The 18,443-nt window shown below is 39.6% G+C and overlaps 1 protein-coding gene across 2 annotated transcripts in view; it reads left to right on the forward strand.

Moving 5' to 3' along the window:
- COMMD1 (copper metabolism domain containing 1) overlaps positions 1-13,886 on the forward strand; it is a 116,142-nt gene extending 102,256 nt beyond the window's left edge. For both annotated transcript variants that reach the window (XM_090280260.1, XM_090280262.1), the window contains exon 3: positions 13,676-13,886. In XM_090280260.1, the coding sequence (XP_090136386.1) occupies positions 13,676-13,786 (111 nt within the window). In that variant the 3' untranslated portion in view covers positions 13,787-13,886. The remainder of the gene's footprint in view (positions 1-13,675) is intronic.
- The last annotated feature ends 4,557 nt before the right edge of the window (positions 13,887-18,443 follow it).

Raw genomic sequence — 18,443 nt, forward strand, 5'->3', positions numbered from 1 at the left:
CGAGTGAGGAGGCAACCACACAGTGATGTTTCTCTCCCTCTCTCTCTCTTTTCCCCTCTCTCTAACAATAAACAAACAAATAAATAAGTGAATTATTTTAAAAAAAATCAAGTTCAATGAGGATGAAGCCAGATATGGCTTCTGCCAAACTGTGCTGGCAGACCTGAGCAATCCTCAGATAGTTTTTTGTATGAATCCCCTTTTTTGGGGGGGTGTGGGGGTTGGACTGTTAGAAATTCTTGTCTGTAAGATTTGAACAGCAAGCCTAAAATCATGTGTGTGATCATCATTAACTGCAAACACTCAGCAGATGCTTGATAAACACAGGATCCTCCAGGCACTGGGAATTGAATAGTCTCCTTTGCAAATTGATATGTTAAAGTCCCAACCCCTAGTAGTACCTCACAATGTGACTGTATTTGAAAATTGTTGGAAATGAAACAAAATTATTCCCCTTTCCCCATAACCCCAGAAGAAGAAAAAAATTTAACCCTCAATTAGCATTTTCTGAATTTGAAACTCCTACTCTTAGTAATTTCCACTTTTGCCCTCTTTATCTATTTGCTTCCTCCAGAGAAGGGCCAAGGGAAATGCTGCTTTCTTGCTATGCCTATTTCTGCTTAATTATGCTGTCATTAGTGACTTAAAAGAAACCACAATGAGAAAGCTGGGAACAGAGAGATGGTGCTGTTGGCAGAGCAAGTTGGTAATCGCTCTAGTTGGAGAAAATCTGCAATCCCAGAATTGGTTTGATTAGCACCATGTCTCCCCTGCCAAGGAGTTTGTCATTCATTGCCATATTCCTATCTTTTTATGGGATATATTAAGATGTTCCCCCCATCTTAATCTGTACATTACCAAGAACCCCAGAAAGCAAAGGCCATTGCATACTTTGTACCTGCCTAAACAGGTGATATTGCCTAAACAAGCAACTCTAGATGAGTTTTTTGTTTGTTTTTTTAATCTCCTCTTTTCCTGTCATGTAAATATATTTTAGTTTGTTTGTCAAAGTTGTTTGCAAATGAGTTTGCTCCGGAACGTACCTCATCAGGAATGAGGAAGGCACCAATTCGAACTTCAAAACTAAAATGAGCAACACACTTTTCCCTCCAAGTGCTAGAGTTTTGTCATTTGATTTTTCTAAGATTGAAGTGAAATTTCTCCCTCCTTCAGTGTAGTTTGCCTTTTCAGCTTTTTAGCTATTGTTCTTTTGGTTCTTTGTCCATTTTCACGTGGGAGCTAGTTCTTAGCCAAAAGCTAGTATGATTTTCTGCAGATCCAACCAAAGCACCTAAAAATAGTTTTCTACCCAAATGTTTTTCAGCCTAAATTTTTCAAAATACAGAAGATCTTAATAGCTAAACATTAAACCTGCCAAAAATGAAAAGTCATAATATGAACTGGAGCACGTTGACAAACACAGAAATCAGCCAATGATCTAATTGTGTTAGCCTTTTGTGTTTATGTAACTTGTCTCCATTTTATTTTCTTTTGTTGGGTGGTTCTGAAGTATCTTTGTAAATGCTTAAGTCTTGGTATTATGTAAATCAGCATAAAACCTGGCATTTTTAATCCGCTTCCATCTACTCTGTTACATGTACTACACTAATCATGTTTAAAGTGCCCAAACTCAGAGTCAGATGTGTTAGTGGGCAACAGTTTAAATCAAAGATCTGGGAATTCTGGTCTTTGCATAATTAGCCATCGTCTGTGAGTTTCTTTTGTTTTCTTTTCTACTGAGAAAATGAAGATTGATGGTACCTCTACAGTCCACTATCCACTGACCTGTAATGGGGAGCAGAATAATGTCAGGCTGCTTTGAAATCTCTGGGGCCCGAGGTGGGAAAGGTGGGGGGGGGGGGGAGTTGGGGAGGATAGTGATAGTGTTCTTTTAGCAACATCATTCAGCCAACGAAAGAACTGCTCCTTCTTGCAAGATCAAAATTATTTCCTCCCTTTCAGAAACAAGTCAGGGTTGCCTGGGCCAAAATTCATGTTCCTTTTGACCACATAGTGGCAGGACAAGCATGTATAGTTTTCTTATAAATCATGGCTCTAGCTTTTTGTCCATCTAAGAAATCTTAAACCAAAAAAATCTCAGGGTCCTGTTCTTGGCATACTCCCGCTTTCTCTCTTAGAAATTCAAACAGCTTTGAGTGAACAGTGTTCTTGGAATCTTATTGCCTTGATGGCTTACATGCCCTGAGTCTGCGGATAAAAATGAAGGCACAGCATAGGAAGGATATGTTTGTGTTTGTGTGTAAATTCATCCTTTGATTTTCATTGAAATTATCTTACCAGTGCTCCCTTTGTAAGATTCCCTAGATTTCCCTGGTGCCTGGCAACTTCTGTGATCAGGTGATTAGAAAGACATGGAGAGGATGGATCAGGGATCTGAGTTACTTTAATATACTTCACCTACAGGTCTGTGCATCTGATATGGGTTATGGGGTAAGGGGAAGGATTTGCCTTTGTTATTTTCCTAGTTCCTTTATATTTTGTACCCTATCTATACTTCTTAATGGTAGTGTGAGAAACGCTCACAGTAAAAACACTGGGACACAAGACTTCAGCAGTAGCCAAGGCAGTTGTTTATTCACAGATCTGCACCTCTGGGCGCAGCCAAAAAGCCAAATCAAAAGTGCACGCCGAAAGGGCGGAGCTGGCTGTTTTTATCCTAATGGGAGTAAAGCCCCCTTTCTGCCGAGTTTTTCCATACTGGATACTCCGGAGTTACAATCTAACATGATTCACTAAATTAACTGAGAGTGATAATTAACTCAGGGTGATCTGGTTATAGGTCTGTCTCCAGCTGTTCTTTGAAATGTTCCTATATTGTTTGCTGGGCTGTCTAGCTACATTTTCCCATTTCCAGGTGTTTGGTGATGAGTATCTCCCCCACTTTGGTCTCAGATATCCTTTGTCCTCAGAAGCTTTGTGCTGAGCTGCGGAATGCCCCCTTCCTGACTTGTGTGCTGATACTGTTAACTCTGGCTCGGAGACCCTCTGATTCAGGATTTAATTACATTTGTCCTTTGCTGCTAATTATTTTCTACTGGTTTGAGTCACCATTTCCTTACCCCTTACAATAAGTACCTTGTGTTTTAAGGTAGGCTACCTGGGTTTATTCCTCTTGGAAGAAAATAAATCTCCTGATTTAAGTAATAGAAAGGTGTTAATAACTGTATAATACCTCTCCTGGGAGTAGTTATGTTTTAAAGCTGTCTAGGCTGAGAACAATAGTTCTGGTTACGAAATGAAATATTTGGAATAAGAAGATCTTTTTGACTTAAATTACACTATATGGGTATGATTTTCAAAAGTAGTTATGAGAAGTCAGGACTAAAGTTTCTCCCAATAGCTATAATCTCCTTTTCTGTAAAACATATTTCAGAGCTGCTCTGATTTAGTCTAACCAGTTTAATTATTTTTTTCACTTTGTGGAAATAACTTAAAAGATGGACCAAAAAAGGAGGAAGAAGTGAAGCAGCAGAGACACATATAGGACTATGAATAATTAAGATTTGATGTTATTTTACTTAAAACTTTTGCCACTTTTATATAAAATGTGTGTGTCACTGGTGAAGTTGAAGTTAGTTGTCTCAGCTTTCGTTAACAGTGAATTAACATCAGTGGTAGGTTTGAAACTTCCTAGATACCCAGTGTCTCTTTTCACCCTTGCGTTTCTAGTTAACTGATTAGAAGTGTATTTTCCCATAGAGTTTATTTTTTAATAGAATTTATGGCAGTGGGGGGGCTTTTTTAAAAACACTTAAAGCACTTTAATTTCTGTTGTCAGGTGTTCTCACAAAAATCTCCAGAAAACTCAGTACTTGCTGTCTAGTAATTTTTAATGCTTTTATACTACACTGGTAATACCCTGCCCCTTTCTAGCAGATTGTGGGAATATGGAAAACACTTCCTCTAGAAGCTGGTCTGGCTCTGAAAGCACCTGGTATGTGCTTAGATGTTGCTCTTTTCGTTTATTATAGTAAATTGTTTTAGTTCTTGGAGACCCTATCTTAGTCTCACATCATTCTTAGAACATTATGGACACCTCTTGAGTTTTGTGGTGAGTCATTTTACTTAGTCATTAAGTTGCAGCTTTAGAGCTCCGAAAGAGTCTGATTTCAGTCTCTTTTCACCCTCAGTAGGATGATTTGCTTTGTGATTTACAGTAAAATTATTTTTCCCTTTTGGAAAATTGGGTTAGCCTGTTCTTTACACAATAGATGTAGGACTTGTTGGTTCTTATATTTGAAATGAGGATTTCCTTAGGATAAAAATGGCCTGTAAAAATCACCAGTTTTCTTTTTTGAAGTATTGTTTTAAGCTACAGCTGAGCTATCCCTTGTTTTAGATATAGGCTATAAGAACAGGTTATTGATAGAGATAAGGCCATGTTTATGGTATTAAGATCTTTGATGCAAATTCTTAATGAAATCTAACCTTCCACAGTTGTTATTGCTATTGTTATTGTTGTTCTTTAATATCAAAGTGCTACTATATAAGATTTTGACATCAAATGATAAGGGAAAAAAATAAAATACTAGTTCTGATTTATCCTGTCATTTACACTTGAAGGGAAGCCTTTCTACCAACTTAAGCATGATGAAAAGCCTTGCTTTGCTCATTTTTGGAGTTTTTATTGGGTGAGTATGTACTTCGGCAGTCTGAAAAAGCTCATCTTTATGTTTATACTGAACTAGTGATTGAGGCCAGAAAGTAAAGTGAGAAATGAAGAAACAACACACCCACATAGCAAATATTGGAAATGGTAGAGAGGAAGAAGTGGGGATTTGGAAATAAATATCCTTCCCTCTCTCTCCTCTTGCCTGAACCCAGCTCTAAGCCAGAAAACAAGGGGTGAGAGACCAGCTTAACAGGGCATGGAATAAAGCAGAGAAGGGTGGAGAATAGATATGAAAGGACAAGTGGAGAATAATCACAGTTTTCAGGGTACTATAAAATTTTAATTTTGGGTAAATGGTTCCTAAGGAAGGAACTTGGAAGGTCCTTTGCCACAGAGAAGCTATTTGAGATCTCCTGAAGGAGTTAGGGAACAGTATCCACGATAGTTCTGAGAAAGCCATAGGAAGTATGGGAATGAGTGGTGAACACAGGTTTACTTATGTAGATGTTTTGAATTTCCCTGGTGGACAGTGTTCAAAACTTTTGGGTATTTATTATATAATTGCTCTTTAAGAAGCTATTGCCAGTTTTGACCTTTACCACATGTTCTTATTCTCTCTCCTGTTGTTAAACACAGAACACACAGAGTGGGTAGAGCAGCAGATCAGAGGGTTAATTGAAGTTTATGAAATAGTGCAACTAGGGGGATAGACCTCATGACTAAAGTTTTTGCTCAGCTAAGAGTCCCTTTGTGTCAATAAATAAAACTGAGCAGGATAGTAAGAAGCCAGGAAAATTCCTTGGCAAGTGGAATGAGGACACTGAGACAGCTGATTCAGACTTACCCTATTCAGGACCCTGACTCACCTACTTCCTCCTCCCTTGCTTGACCACTCCCTTAAGCATTAAGCCCTCAGGACAGTGAGGTTCTGATCAGCATCAAATAATCCTAGGAATTTTAATCAAACTAGAGATAACATTTAGGCCTCAGTTGTGTTTTAGCTCCAGGTCTAGAAAGGCAGCAAAACCAGACAAAGCGACATCCTGGCTGACGTCAGGACCAGATGCAATGACCAATGACCTCCATGCCCTAGTGCTGACCAATCAGTAGAGACCACGACACCGACCCTATGAAAAACCCTTAAGACAAAAGGACTCAGTGTTTTTTCTCTCTCCCTCTCTCTCTCTCTCCTCCTCTCCTCCCTGTGCCTCACCCCCTCTCACTGCCCAACTTCCACCCCCACCCCCGGCCCTATCCCTTCTTTCAGGTGTGTATTATTGTTTTCTTTCTCCTATGCTCCAAGGGCCCTACTTTTGCCTCTGTAATTTGTTTCTTAAATCCATGCAACCCAGCTGGCTCACCTCTTCTGCCTCTGTGACTTTCTAAAAGGCCAAGCCAGCCCTAACTGGTACGGCCCAGTGGGTTGGGTGTTGTCCTGCGAGCTGAAAGGTCACCAGTTCGATGCCTGGTCAGGGCACATGCCTGGGTTGAGGGCCAGGTCCCCAGTTGGGGGCGTGTGAGAGACAACCAATTGATGTTTCTGTCACACATCCATGTTTCTCACCCCCTCTTTCTGCCCCTCTTCCCCTCTCTCTAAAAATAAAATCTTGGAAAAAAAAGAAAAAAAAAAAAAAGCCAAGGCTGCTCTCTGAGCAGTCCTCTTGATTCTTAACTTCACATGACTTTCACTTTGCTTGCTGAATAAACTTGATACACTAGTGTTCTTGCCTCTGAATTCTTTCTTTGCTGAACTCAAGAACCAAGAGCCCACATCAGCAGTAACAGAACCAAAAGGAAAACCTTGGGAATAGGCCTTATGAAATCTGATCAGCTGTATGTGGCCTTCTTTTTTTTTTTTTTTTTCTTAAATTTGACAAAGTGTAAGTTATTGTTGATAGAAAAAATTCAATTTTTATTGCTTTTTGGTTACAAATTTTATTACTAATTTACTCTTAGAAAAAAAGTGAAAACAAGGGTGTTCAAATTCTGGCCAACTCATAAGTAAAGCTTATGTATTTAACTATAAATAAAGCTAGAGAAAGAGTCAGTGATATAGATTGTGAATTATATATTATAACTTCCTATAAGAAATATATTTACAATATAAATGTGAAAAATATTTTTACAGGACATTTTAACAAGTCATTTCTTATAACTAGTTTTAAAAGTTTCAACATTTATATTCACAGTCTATAGAAACATTAAAGCAATCCTTTTAGCATTATTTAAAGCTCTTTGCTTTCCTTAGCAAACATCCGTAGAAATTCAACTTTATGAAGATACAAAAAATATAAATTTAACTTAAAATTTATAGGAAAAAGATATACAATGGCTTGATAATTGTTTTATTCCATTATATTGATATATATATATATTAAATATGTTTTATTGATTATGTTGTTACAGTTGTCCCAATTCCCTTCCCTCTGCTCCCTTCCACCCAGTGGCCCCCTCCCTCCAGTCGTCCCCCCTTTTAGTCCATGTCCATTGGTTGTGCATATAGTTCTTCTCAACCTCTCTCTGTCTATTCCATTCCCTCCTACCATGATCCTTAATTCCTGTACCATCTCCCTCCCTCTCCCCCTCCCCGCTGACCTCCCCCCAATATGCTCCCCATACCTATAGTTCTTTTTCCACTCTTGTTGCCTACTTAGTTTGCCTTTGCTTCAATTCCCTAGCTTCTGTTGTTGTTTCTTGTGATGCAGTTTTCATTTTGGTGTTCATAGTTTTGATCCTCCTTTTTCTAAACCAGTCCCTTTAACATCTCATATAATAGTGGTTTGGATCTAATGAACTCTTTCAGTTTTATTTTGTCCTGGAAGCACTTTCTCTGCCCTTCTATTCTGAATGACAATTTCACTGGATAGAGTATTCGTGGTTGTAGGTTTTGGATTTTCATTATTTTGAATATTTCTTGCCAGTCCCTTCTTGCCTGCAGGGTCTCCCTTGAGAAGTCAGCTGTTAGTCTAATTGGGACCCCTTTGTACATGATTCTTTTCTTCTCTCTTGCTGCTTTTAAGATTCTCTCTTTATCTTTAACTTTTGACATTTTGATTATAATGTGTCTTGGAGTGGTTCTCCCTGGGTCTAGTTTTTCTGGAACTCTCTGTGCTTCCTGGACCTGTACGTCTATTTCCTTCCCCAAGTTTGGAAAGTTTTGCTTTATTATATTTTCACTTAATTTTTCAATTTCTAGTTCATCTTCTTCACCCTCTGGCAAACCAACGATTCTTATGTTGAGCCTCTTATAGCTGTCCCAGAGGTTTCTGATCCTCTCATCATTTTCCTTGCTTACTGTTTCCTCTCTCTGCACTGGTTGACTGTTCCTTCTCTATGTTCTGGTTTGTTGATTTGAACTCTGGATTTTATTTCCTCACCATCTGTCTCGTATGTGGTTTTGTTCCTTTCATTATGAGTGTTTTTCAGTTCTTTCTCATCTTTTTCCAGATCTTTTGTTAATTCTGTAAGCCACCTGATAACAATGGCCCTGAACTGAGCCTCTGACAGGTTTCTTATTTGTTCATCTGTCAGGTTCTTCATCTGTTGCCTGGTGAGCTGCGCCACCGGGATTTCTATAGTTGTCTGCCTCATTTTGACAGATGTGTTTTGTTTTCTTGGGCCAGCTATAGGGGGCAGTGCCTGTGTACTCGTCACAACCCAGTGACCGGCGGCGATCCGCAACCTTTCTCGCTGCGCTGTGGCGCTTTGTTGTCACTGCCCAGCGACCAGTGGTGATCTGCAAGGTATTTCCCAGCGCTGTGGCGCTTTGTGTGGGGGCGGGAGTCCAAGATGGATTCCCGCAGTTATTCTGCTAGGAGATCGGGATCCGTCCTCCTGCCCTCTGGGCCTCACTGTTCGAGGCGATGTGGTGGCTGCTTTTCCCAGCATTGGGGATCACAAGCTGCTGGGGTTCGACTGCAGCCGGGATTGTTCTCCTTGCTGCTGTCCCTGGTGCTACTGCAAACAGCACCGCCCACTTTTGCTCTTCTTACGTGCCCAAAGAGCGCCGCTGTTTTATAACTTTGTATGTTGGACTTCCGTGTAGTTTTATTTTCTGGAATTTCTAGTTATCTTTTGTTTTGAAGTAGTTGTATTCCTCTCTAGTTGTAGAGTGAGACTGAGCGTGTCCGTCTAAGCCTCCATCTTAGCCGGAAGTCTTGATTGTGCATTGTATGTGGCCTTCTTGAGTCAGTATCCGTTCATCAGGATCCTAAGGCACCGTATCCCCAACTTGAGCATTTTTAAGGAAACCGCAGCATGTTAGAACTTGCCAACATTGTATTATAATGCTAAATATGGCCAATGAATTGAGAATAAAGCTTTGTGAAAATTATGCATGGAAAATTATAATAATACAGAAAAGAGATTATAGGATTTCTCTTCTATGTTGAATTCTAAATGGTTCTATAGGTATTTAATAAGTTGTCCTTTTAAGGGTAGGGAAGCACCAAGGATGGCATAGGAATGGCAGCTGCAAACCAGTGACAGTTGCCCTGACAGCCAGGACAACAACGCAGCTACTTCCAGTGCGCAGTGGGTTCTGGGGGCATCCTTTAAAAATGGGAGCTTGCGGAAATGCTGCACTCTTTGTTCTCCTCTCTATCCCAGCTGCTGGGGGAACGGGGGGTGGGGGGGCTAGAATTCCTGGGACCAGGGCCATGAGGACTGTATAGTCTGGGAACATTCAGGTACCTCTCCTCCAGCGCTCCAGGGCCTGCCTGGGGTACAGCAGGCGCTAAGCTGGTAAGAGGGGATGGGAGGAGACTCAGGCTGGCAAGGCCTGGGAGCCACAGGGCAACCCTCCGCTACATGGGAAGCCATCTTGGGGGCTGCCTACTCTCCACCCTTGCACTCCTTCAGTGGGGACCATAAACAGCAGCTCCCACCAGGGTAGCCACCTGCCATGGCCCACATGCTCCTCCAACAGGAGGGCTGTCAGCAGTGGTTTTCCTGTCACTGATCCTCCACCCACTCCACCCCAGTGAAGGCCTTGGACCCACTGCACAAATGTGCGGGACAGGGCTTAGTGGACCAATCAGTGCCAGTCCTGGAAGCCACGTGGCCAGGTGACAAGCTCTGTCCCCTACCCCTGCATGAGAAGCGGCAGCAGCACTGATGACTGGAGCTTGGCTGCGTGGGTCCTGCTCAGCCAGGCACACAGACGCACCGGAGGGCAGCGGCAGGAGGAAGTGGACAGACAGCATGCTGCAAGTAGGACACCTGGAGGCAGACTCCAAAGGATGCCTGAAGCTGACAGTGACTGGAAACCAGCAAAGCCACATGTATTTCTTAAAGGATGGTGCCTTTGGGTGGGAGAAGAGGTTCCTGGTGCAGCCTTGAACTAAATAGGCAGAGTGGCAGGGTGATTTTCTTTGAGTGTCTTAGAGGAAACAGGCTTTGAGGCAGAAACCTGCCATTATTTCAAACTTTACATACTTTAAATAAAAAGATTCCTTTTCCTTTCCACCAAACTGTCTCCAGAGTTTTTGCCTAGTGGCAGCGAGCTAGGTAGGATCCCACTGGTTGTTTGATCACAGTATTGTCTTACCAAACAATTGCTCAGAGTATGCTTACGGGCCAAATAAAGAAGTCATCTAAATGGACATCCTACACAAAGCTGTGAGATGGGGAAAACCAAACACTTGTTTAATAACAGTCTTTAATTATTATATAAATTAATAATCAGTTATACTCTCTGACCCTGCTAGGAAATGAGCTTCAAATAAAGCATTAATGACTTGGGCTTGACAAGCATGAGCTTCGTGAAGAATGTTAGAGTGGTTACCTGAGAAAGGAGTTTCTGAGGAATCTGTGAGATGTCCTTCTCTGAAGTAATTAAAGCTAGCTTGTTTTTTGTTTGTTTCTTTTGTTTTGTTGGTTTGGATGGGTGATTTCTCAAGGATCTCTTCTTATAATTTTATAGCATTTGCACTTGGAAAAAATATTTTACTAGTTTGCCTCTGCTTTCTTTTCTAATTTAAAAGTTATTTAAACCCTTGAGTTTAATACAATGATGTAGTCCACATGATTGCAAAGTACCGTATTTTTCACGCCATAAGATGCACCTGAGCATAAGATGCACCTAGGTTTAGAGGAGGAAAGTAAGAAAAAAATATTCTGAACCAAATGGTGTACTAAAATATTTAATAAAATATAACAATAATATATCAACCGTGTAAAGTGAACAGCAGTCAACAGTGGTATTAAGAACCATCATCACTGTCATTAACAAATGAGAGACTTTAAGGTTCAAGTACTCTTCTAGTTTTCTGGGAACCCCAAGAACTCATCATCGCTAGTATCAGAATTTATGAAGCTCAGTTGCTCACAGTCATTGATATCACTTTCTTTGCTGTCTTCATACTGACCAGACACCCTGAGATTCAGCAGTAAAGTGGGACATTCAAGTGTCCCCAGGGGTTTCACGTGGGCCCACCGCTTCCTCTTTTAACAGCTGTCGCCACTGCTGATAGGTCAGGTAATAAACATCATGGTCTGTGACGCAATAGTCACTCCATAAGACGCACAGACATTTCCCCCCCACCTTTGGGGGAAAAAAGTGCGTCTTATGGAGTGAAAAGTACGGTACATAGTTCTACTAATGATGTGCTTGCTTTTTCATCTGCTAAACACTTTCTGACTCTATGCTGTATCTACACTACTGAAAAGAAACAGGTTCTAAATCTTTACTCAGATATATAAATACAGAATTTAATCTTGTCATCTCTCATTATTATGATCATTTTAGGCCCAGATCAAGGTGGATGACTTTGAAAAAAAAACTAGTGTTTCTGATTGCTCTGTACTTTCTCCCTCTGGCTTTATAAGTTATCACCTGCGTTTCTAAAGATATTTTCAAGTGTGTTAAATGTACTTTGGGTAGGGTACTCCAGTCAAATGTGAAATTTGAAAAAAGCCCCATGTGTTAAATCCAGTTTAAAGGCTCTTTAATTCCTGATAAAATATTCATGGCATAACTAGATGAAGGTAGGCATTAATAATACAGTTTCCGGTAAACTGTTTCTTCAAGAGTCATGTATGGTTGGTTATATATGTCTTTCTAAGACTGTTAGTGTGCATTGTTTCAAGGGGTGAGAGGCAAAGTCTAGGAGAGGATAGAAAATATTTGTTTAGTTTTTGACTCTCTTTTATTCTGCTATTTCTCTTTAGTACTTGATTTCCTTTAAAAATAAACTGAGCTTTATTAATACGTAAGAGAGCTAATAAAAAATCATGTGAGTACTAAAACTTCTAATAAATTAATGATCCCTGCTCAGAAAAGATTCTGACTATTCATTAATAAACTCTGCTGAGGTGTCCCTATCTCTATGAGCATTGTCCTTGATAATCTCTCCTCCTATTAATGGAAATTTATCATTGTAACAAACTTTCTCTCACTGAAGTGAAACAAGGATTACATCATCTTTTCTGCCAATTTCCTAAATATATGTTACACTCTGCCAATTATTATTTTCCAGGCCATTGTTTCAAAAAGCCAAATGTTTTAAAATGTTGTAAAGTCAATCTAAACATCTTAGTGAAATTGAACAAATAATAAAAAGCTTTCAAATTCAAGATCTGTTCTTAATTTAACCAACTGAACTAATTTGTTATAAATTTGCTCCTCCTGAAGCTCAAACACAGCAAGCTTCCTTCTTCTTTTCTTTTTTTAATTGTTTTTTGCTTTCGACTAAATGAAAACCTGGCAGTTTCTAAGTTCATATATGAAAGACTGTTCCCCTCTCCTACCCAAATACATGTTTGAGGAGTAAGTTCCCTGTCAGGGAAAGCTGCTTTCCCTTTCTTTGGCAGACTTTCTTCTAAGGGGCCCCTTATTTTTCCTCTGCATTTTTTTTTCCCCCCGGGGAATGTTCAGTGCCATCAGTATAGACTCAGCACAGCAGCTTAGCAACAGCAAAGATACTCTTTCAGAATTAACTCCTGAAGGTTCTTCCAGCTGATGACAGAGTAACTCCCTCCCTCTGAAGAAGCTGTGGTCGTCTTTACCTTCCCCCTTGAGGATAGAGGTGTGAAATGCCATAGCATTTACAGAGGAAAATGTAGAGAAGACCGATAACCTGGTGACTGCCATCAGCAGAGGGATGGACAATATGCATGCGATTTAACATGCTTGGAGCCTCGACTTCATTATCTAAAAAGCAAGGCAGTTGGATTATACAATTTCTAATAATTCATAGTGCTCTAAAATTCTGTGATTATTGTTCTTAAGAATCTTGAATATAGTCCCTCTTGGATATAAATAATTTCCTCTTGTCTCTCAAGAGTGTGCACCTAGGATTTGTTTAGTGCTCATGAAATTTCTGTCGCCATACTTCAAAGGCCTTTTTCTTTGATATCTACCTTATATAGAGTTGACTGACTGATCCTTAACAGTGAATAAAGGGAATGTGTTTGAGGGAAATTGGGAGAGTTGGCTTGCAGCAAGTAGAACAGCCCTAGAAATATTCAGGGCTGTTTCAAGATCTGGTTATCTTTCAATTATCTGATGGATGCTTCCCAAGGAATGTGGTTGCCGCTTGTCACAATGTGTAGTATAACACATTAGGCTAATTCCCAGGGTAACACAGCTAAACCAAATCCTCCTTTTATTTTATACTGTGTAAGCAACATGGACCTTGGAGTTCACAGTCTGACTGCCTTTTTCTGATTTTGTGATACAGGTTAAACTCTCTGGGCCCAGGGTCGTATCTGTAAAACAGCAATAATTAAGTACAATAATTAAGTACTTACTTAAAAATCATTATCAGAGCAAATGTGATGACAGATAAGAAGCTCTAAGAACTTCTTATGTGGCTCATAATGAGAACACCTGGCATTTGAATTCCCCCTTACCATTTAGGAAACACCCCAGGGAAGGAGTGTCATTTAGGGCGGTGTGCTGGATTTGCTGTGCTGGGCTTGAGTCAGGCTTTCTGGGTAAGGGTACTCGTCCTTTAGAGCTGGGTCATACCAGATACAGATCCAGAGCTTTGGCTATCTTGAGGGCGTCTTCTATATAAAATACCCTTTTATGTTTTCCAGGAATCTGAATTTCTGTGTTTGGAATTTGATGAGGCCAAGGTCAACCAAGTCCTGAAGAAGCTCTCAGAAGTAGAAGAAAGTATGAGCACATTGATGCAGGCAGCTAGCTGAAGATGGAGTTGTTGAAGCAAAGAGTTCCTGATCCCTCCCTACTGATGTGTTTTTTTAAAAAATATTATTCATCAATTAGTATTAAATCCTCAAATTCAAATATTGCATGCCTCTGCTTGCTGAGACTTATTTCTTCCATTTATTCTTATAGTTGTTCTACTGCAAGGGTTCTTATACTTCAGCATATAGAGGCACTTGACTTTAACAGCATTTTTCAAAAAAGGAAGCATCCAGGACCCTCTCTGCAGAGACTGGATTCAGGTGGACTGGGCTGGGGTGAACTTTAGAAACCCTTGCTGCGGTGGCTTGTTCCTGGGTAGGATTTTAGGAATTTATACATGATAAATTATACAAGAATTAGAGAACGTTTTACTCATACAGATACAAGGCTGACCAAATACCACATATCTTGAGCTGAGGCTTAGAGATTTACTGACCCTCATCAGTAAAACCAGAGATGCTTCTATAACTGATTCAGGTATTTGAATTAGTTCTGCCCAAGTCTAGGGGATCTGGTTTGATCTGAGCTACTGAGAAACATGGCTTTTCTAGAACCTAGAAATAAACTGGCCTCATCGCAGAGGGACTCCCTCACTTACCTCAAGTCAGGATTGTGGGTAGAGAAAAATGTCTATGGAGATGATGTGAGGTTTTTACCTCAGAAAATTTTACTTGAGTAATCAAAGCCTCTTCAAGAAAATGTCTTAAAAACACTAGTGTAAAAACTAGATCCTAGTAAAGAAGTTATATGAAACACCAAGATTACTCTAAGAGGAAGCTGCTGTCAACCAGTCTATTAAGGCGATGGTCCTTGTTGAACAGGTTTTGTCATCTGATATTTATAAAATTTAGAAGCCTCAGTTGCCTTTGGGATATAATGTGTTCAGAAAATGTAGTTATCTTGATCTGTGGTTATATCATCTGTCAATTCTAATGAGTTTATTCCAGAGCAGGAGTAAGCCCTCTTCTTTAAGCATTTTCTCCTAAATAAGTTTGGAGACATTTTAGGAATTCTTCCAGCACTTAAGCTGAAAATATTGGCTTCCTCCCTGATTAAAACCATCCCAACAGTTAGCAAACAATAACCAGAAGGTTTTAAATATAGCCCCTGAGGACCCTTCAGGAAACATCTTGAAATGGTAGGGTAGTGTGGTTTGGCCAAAGAACTGTTAAAACTTGCTCTGTTCCCAGGGCTACTGTCATGTGATCCAGAGGAATTTAGATAATGTCTCTGCTGTAAAATGGAGGTAAACAATATCTCTTTAGATAATGAGATTCCAGTGTCACTGGAGGGAAGAACTGTAGCTACCACATTATTATTGGTTCACATATCCAATGAGAGTTTTTTTTTAAGTATATTTTATTGATTATATTGTTACAATAGTTCCAATTTTTTCCCCTTTGCTCCCCTCCGCCCAGCACCCCCCCTCCTACAAGAGTCCCCCCCCCCCAAGTCCATGCCCATGGGTCGTACATACAAGCTCTCCTGCCTCACCCTTTCATATTCTTCTTCTTTTTTTAAAATTAATTAATTATTTTAACAATAAAAAATAACAATACCTCCCTCTCAGACTTAAGACCCTTTATAATCTTATAAAGGACAATGGGCGAAGGTCTCGAGCTCCTCTAGCTGCTTTCCAATGAGAGTTTGTGGAAGCCTAAAGGAACAGCCAGCCCATGGGCCCACAGGGAGAGCTCTGTTTAGATCATCCTATGAAAGTAATAGCCACAAAAGTGGACACGGGCTTTTCTATTATATTCCCAAACCATAGATCATTGGAAAAACTGTTACTATATACAAAACAAAAAACTCCCCTTCTTGCCTAATTGTATATTAGGTATTTTGTATTTTCTGGGACTAACTTGTTTTTATAAATTTTTGTAAGGAACACTTCCTTAAACCAGGACATCTCCCTGGGGAAAGAACCAGGGAAGGAGAAAACTGGCATAAGGGTCCCAGCAGACTCCACCAGGTTTCCTACCTCTGTAATCCTAGGTTACAACCACTTTATTTTGAGTTCAGGAAATGTGGGGCAAAATAAAAATAATCCTCAGCCTGAATTAGGCCTTGTAGAAATTGTCCCTGCTTAAGCAATAAGCACTCTGACTTGTCTGTTGAGAAACAGTCCAGGCAAGCCAAGAGTTGCTTTCAGAATAAAATCAGACAGAAACTCCAGACTTCAGTAATTTAACATCAGTAAGCAAAGGATTGGCCCTATCCTCAGGGCTGGCTTTCCTGGGAAGCTCTGGTTCTTATCAGCTTCATCAGTGAAGCCCTAAATTCCACCATTACATCCTCCCCGTTCCTTTTTATAACTCTCTCTTCCCTCAGTCTTACTTTAATGATGATTTAAAAGAATTACAGTATTTTAAAATTTAGTTGAACTTATTCTCCCCCAAATGCAAGAAGGCAATGAAAAGCCAAGGATGACATTGAGTCTCTGAAATCTTAAATAGCTGCCATTGTGTCAAGCTATTAGTTACTGAAATTCTTTTTTAGATCTGAATAAAATTTTGGAATTCAGTATATAAATAGAAATTAAATCAAAATAAATGTTAAACAGAATGTTAGGAAATATTTTTTTCTGAAGTGCACAATAAATATCTAACCAGTAAAGAGAAAGGAAGGATATAGAAGAAAGTTATCTAGTGTCAGCTCAGAAGTAAGTGGGTATTTTTCTAAAAGAATAGGATGTTGGCAGGGATGGGTCTTTGCAGGACAATTACCATGTTATAATTCTTAGCTGTCCAACTTTCCAGTCAAGATTTTCAAATATTTTAGATGATGATTTTGCCAGCAGAAGAGAAAATCCAAATAGAACATAATCAATTTGAGCTTAATTCTAGTTGCAAAGTTTTTACCTCAAAATTTGAGAAATACCAATATTTATGTAAGTGCAGTCAATTCTCCCTTAACTAGGGTTGGCCATAATTATTAGTCGTAGCATCACAGCTGTATGCAGCATTGAGCTAGCCTTTGTTACAAAGGAACCTGCTTATGCCTGCTTGTCAAACAATGGTGCCAATTGACATAAGTTACTAGTTAACTACACATACTGTCAGAATAAAATACTCAACTTATACATGAGCAGATAGCAAAATATGGGTATTTACATCATTTTACTCACCAAGGACTACAGTAATCCCTCTCTATATCACGGCCTCACTGTATCACGTAATTTTTTAAAAAATATTATATTTAATTATTTATTGCAGATTTTTCGCTATATCCCAGGATTTTGTGGTACTGTATACAAACAGTTAAAGTTATGTAGGCTTAAGAGTAGAATAAATGTAAGGTTCCTACTTCGCTGGGGGGGGCGGGGGGGTCTAGAACGTAATACCCGCGATAAGTGAAGGAATACTGTATCAGTAGGCCTTTTGTTTCGTTTTTTGCTCACTCTTGGCTAGTTTTCTGTTTCCTGCTGGTTTTAGGGTTTCAAGTTTCTTTGAGTCACATGATGTAAGTAGGGAGAAATGGAAAGGGGGATAATAAGTATTTGAAGGCAGAAATAGAACAAGAGATTAAACTATTAGTTTAAAAGAAATTTAGCCCTGGCAGTTGTGGCTCAGAGAATTGAGTGCCAACCTGTGAAATGAAACATCACTGGTTCAACTTCCTGTCAGGGCACATGCCTGGTTGCAAGCCAAGTTCCCAGTTGGGGGCATGCGAGAGGCAACCAATTGATGTGTCTCTAGTACCTGGATGTTTCTCTCCCTCTCTTCCTCCCTTTTCCCTCTCTCTAAAAGTAAATAAATAACTAAATAAATAAATAAGTAAAAATTTAGATTGAAAGGTGAAAGTAGTTAAAATCTTTAATGCTGTTATACTATTTTTATGTTAAAAATAAAAATAAATTGGGGGATTTCATGTGATTCATATTCTGGGTATTTTTAGAACCATGGCAAAAATTTGGCACTGATCTCAGAATGACTGATTTTCAGGCTTTGGTAGATGCTATTTTCTCATCTCGTGAAAATGGGGAAACATCTGGACAGACAGGGGAGAGGACTCGTACAAGGCCATGGTCAGAAAGAGGCCTCAGGGTACTTTCAGCTCTATGTTCTACCAGCCAGACCCTCCAAAAGAATAATATGTATATGTAAAAAAAAAAAATCTTTGTCCTTGCTCGTTGTTTTTAGATGATGACAGTTCCTACAGTGATGATATTGTATGCACATGTGACCTTGGGGGCAGTGAGGTCCATTTTTACTTGCAGCCTGCATCCATGTTAAACCTGTCACTGTGCAGAGACTGCTGATGCTTTTTGTAGAGCCTGATGCTATTTCTGATGGCCTTGACCTTACCTTCCGTTCAATGGCATCCATCTCTGGGTGTCATTTGCAAGATGAATCTGCTGCCGTATGGGGCTTCCTGGCTATCGACAGTACCCCAGTAGGCAGCAATTTATCATTATCCCAGCTGGGCAGCCATGACCCAAGCTTGCTGAATACAGCATAACTCTTGGCCATTAATTCATTGTAACAATGTTTATTATAAATTGTATAGCAGCTACTTTCTCACCATTATGGTTTTCTCAACATGGTCTACCCACAGCACTATAAAACATTTTTTTTTTACATTTTAATTATAAAAGTAATACATGCACATTAAAAATTATTAATTATTTAATTTTTAAATCAGTACAGAATTCTA

Source organism: Furipterus horrens, unplaced genomic scaffold, assembly GCF_987537825.1.
Source record: "Furipterus horrens unplaced genomic scaffold, mFurHor1.1.pri manual_scaffold_6, whole genome shotgun sequence".
NCBI classification, from domain to species: domain Eukaryota; kingdom Metazoa; phylum Chordata; class Mammalia; order Chiroptera; family Furipteridae; genus Furipterus; species Furipterus horrens.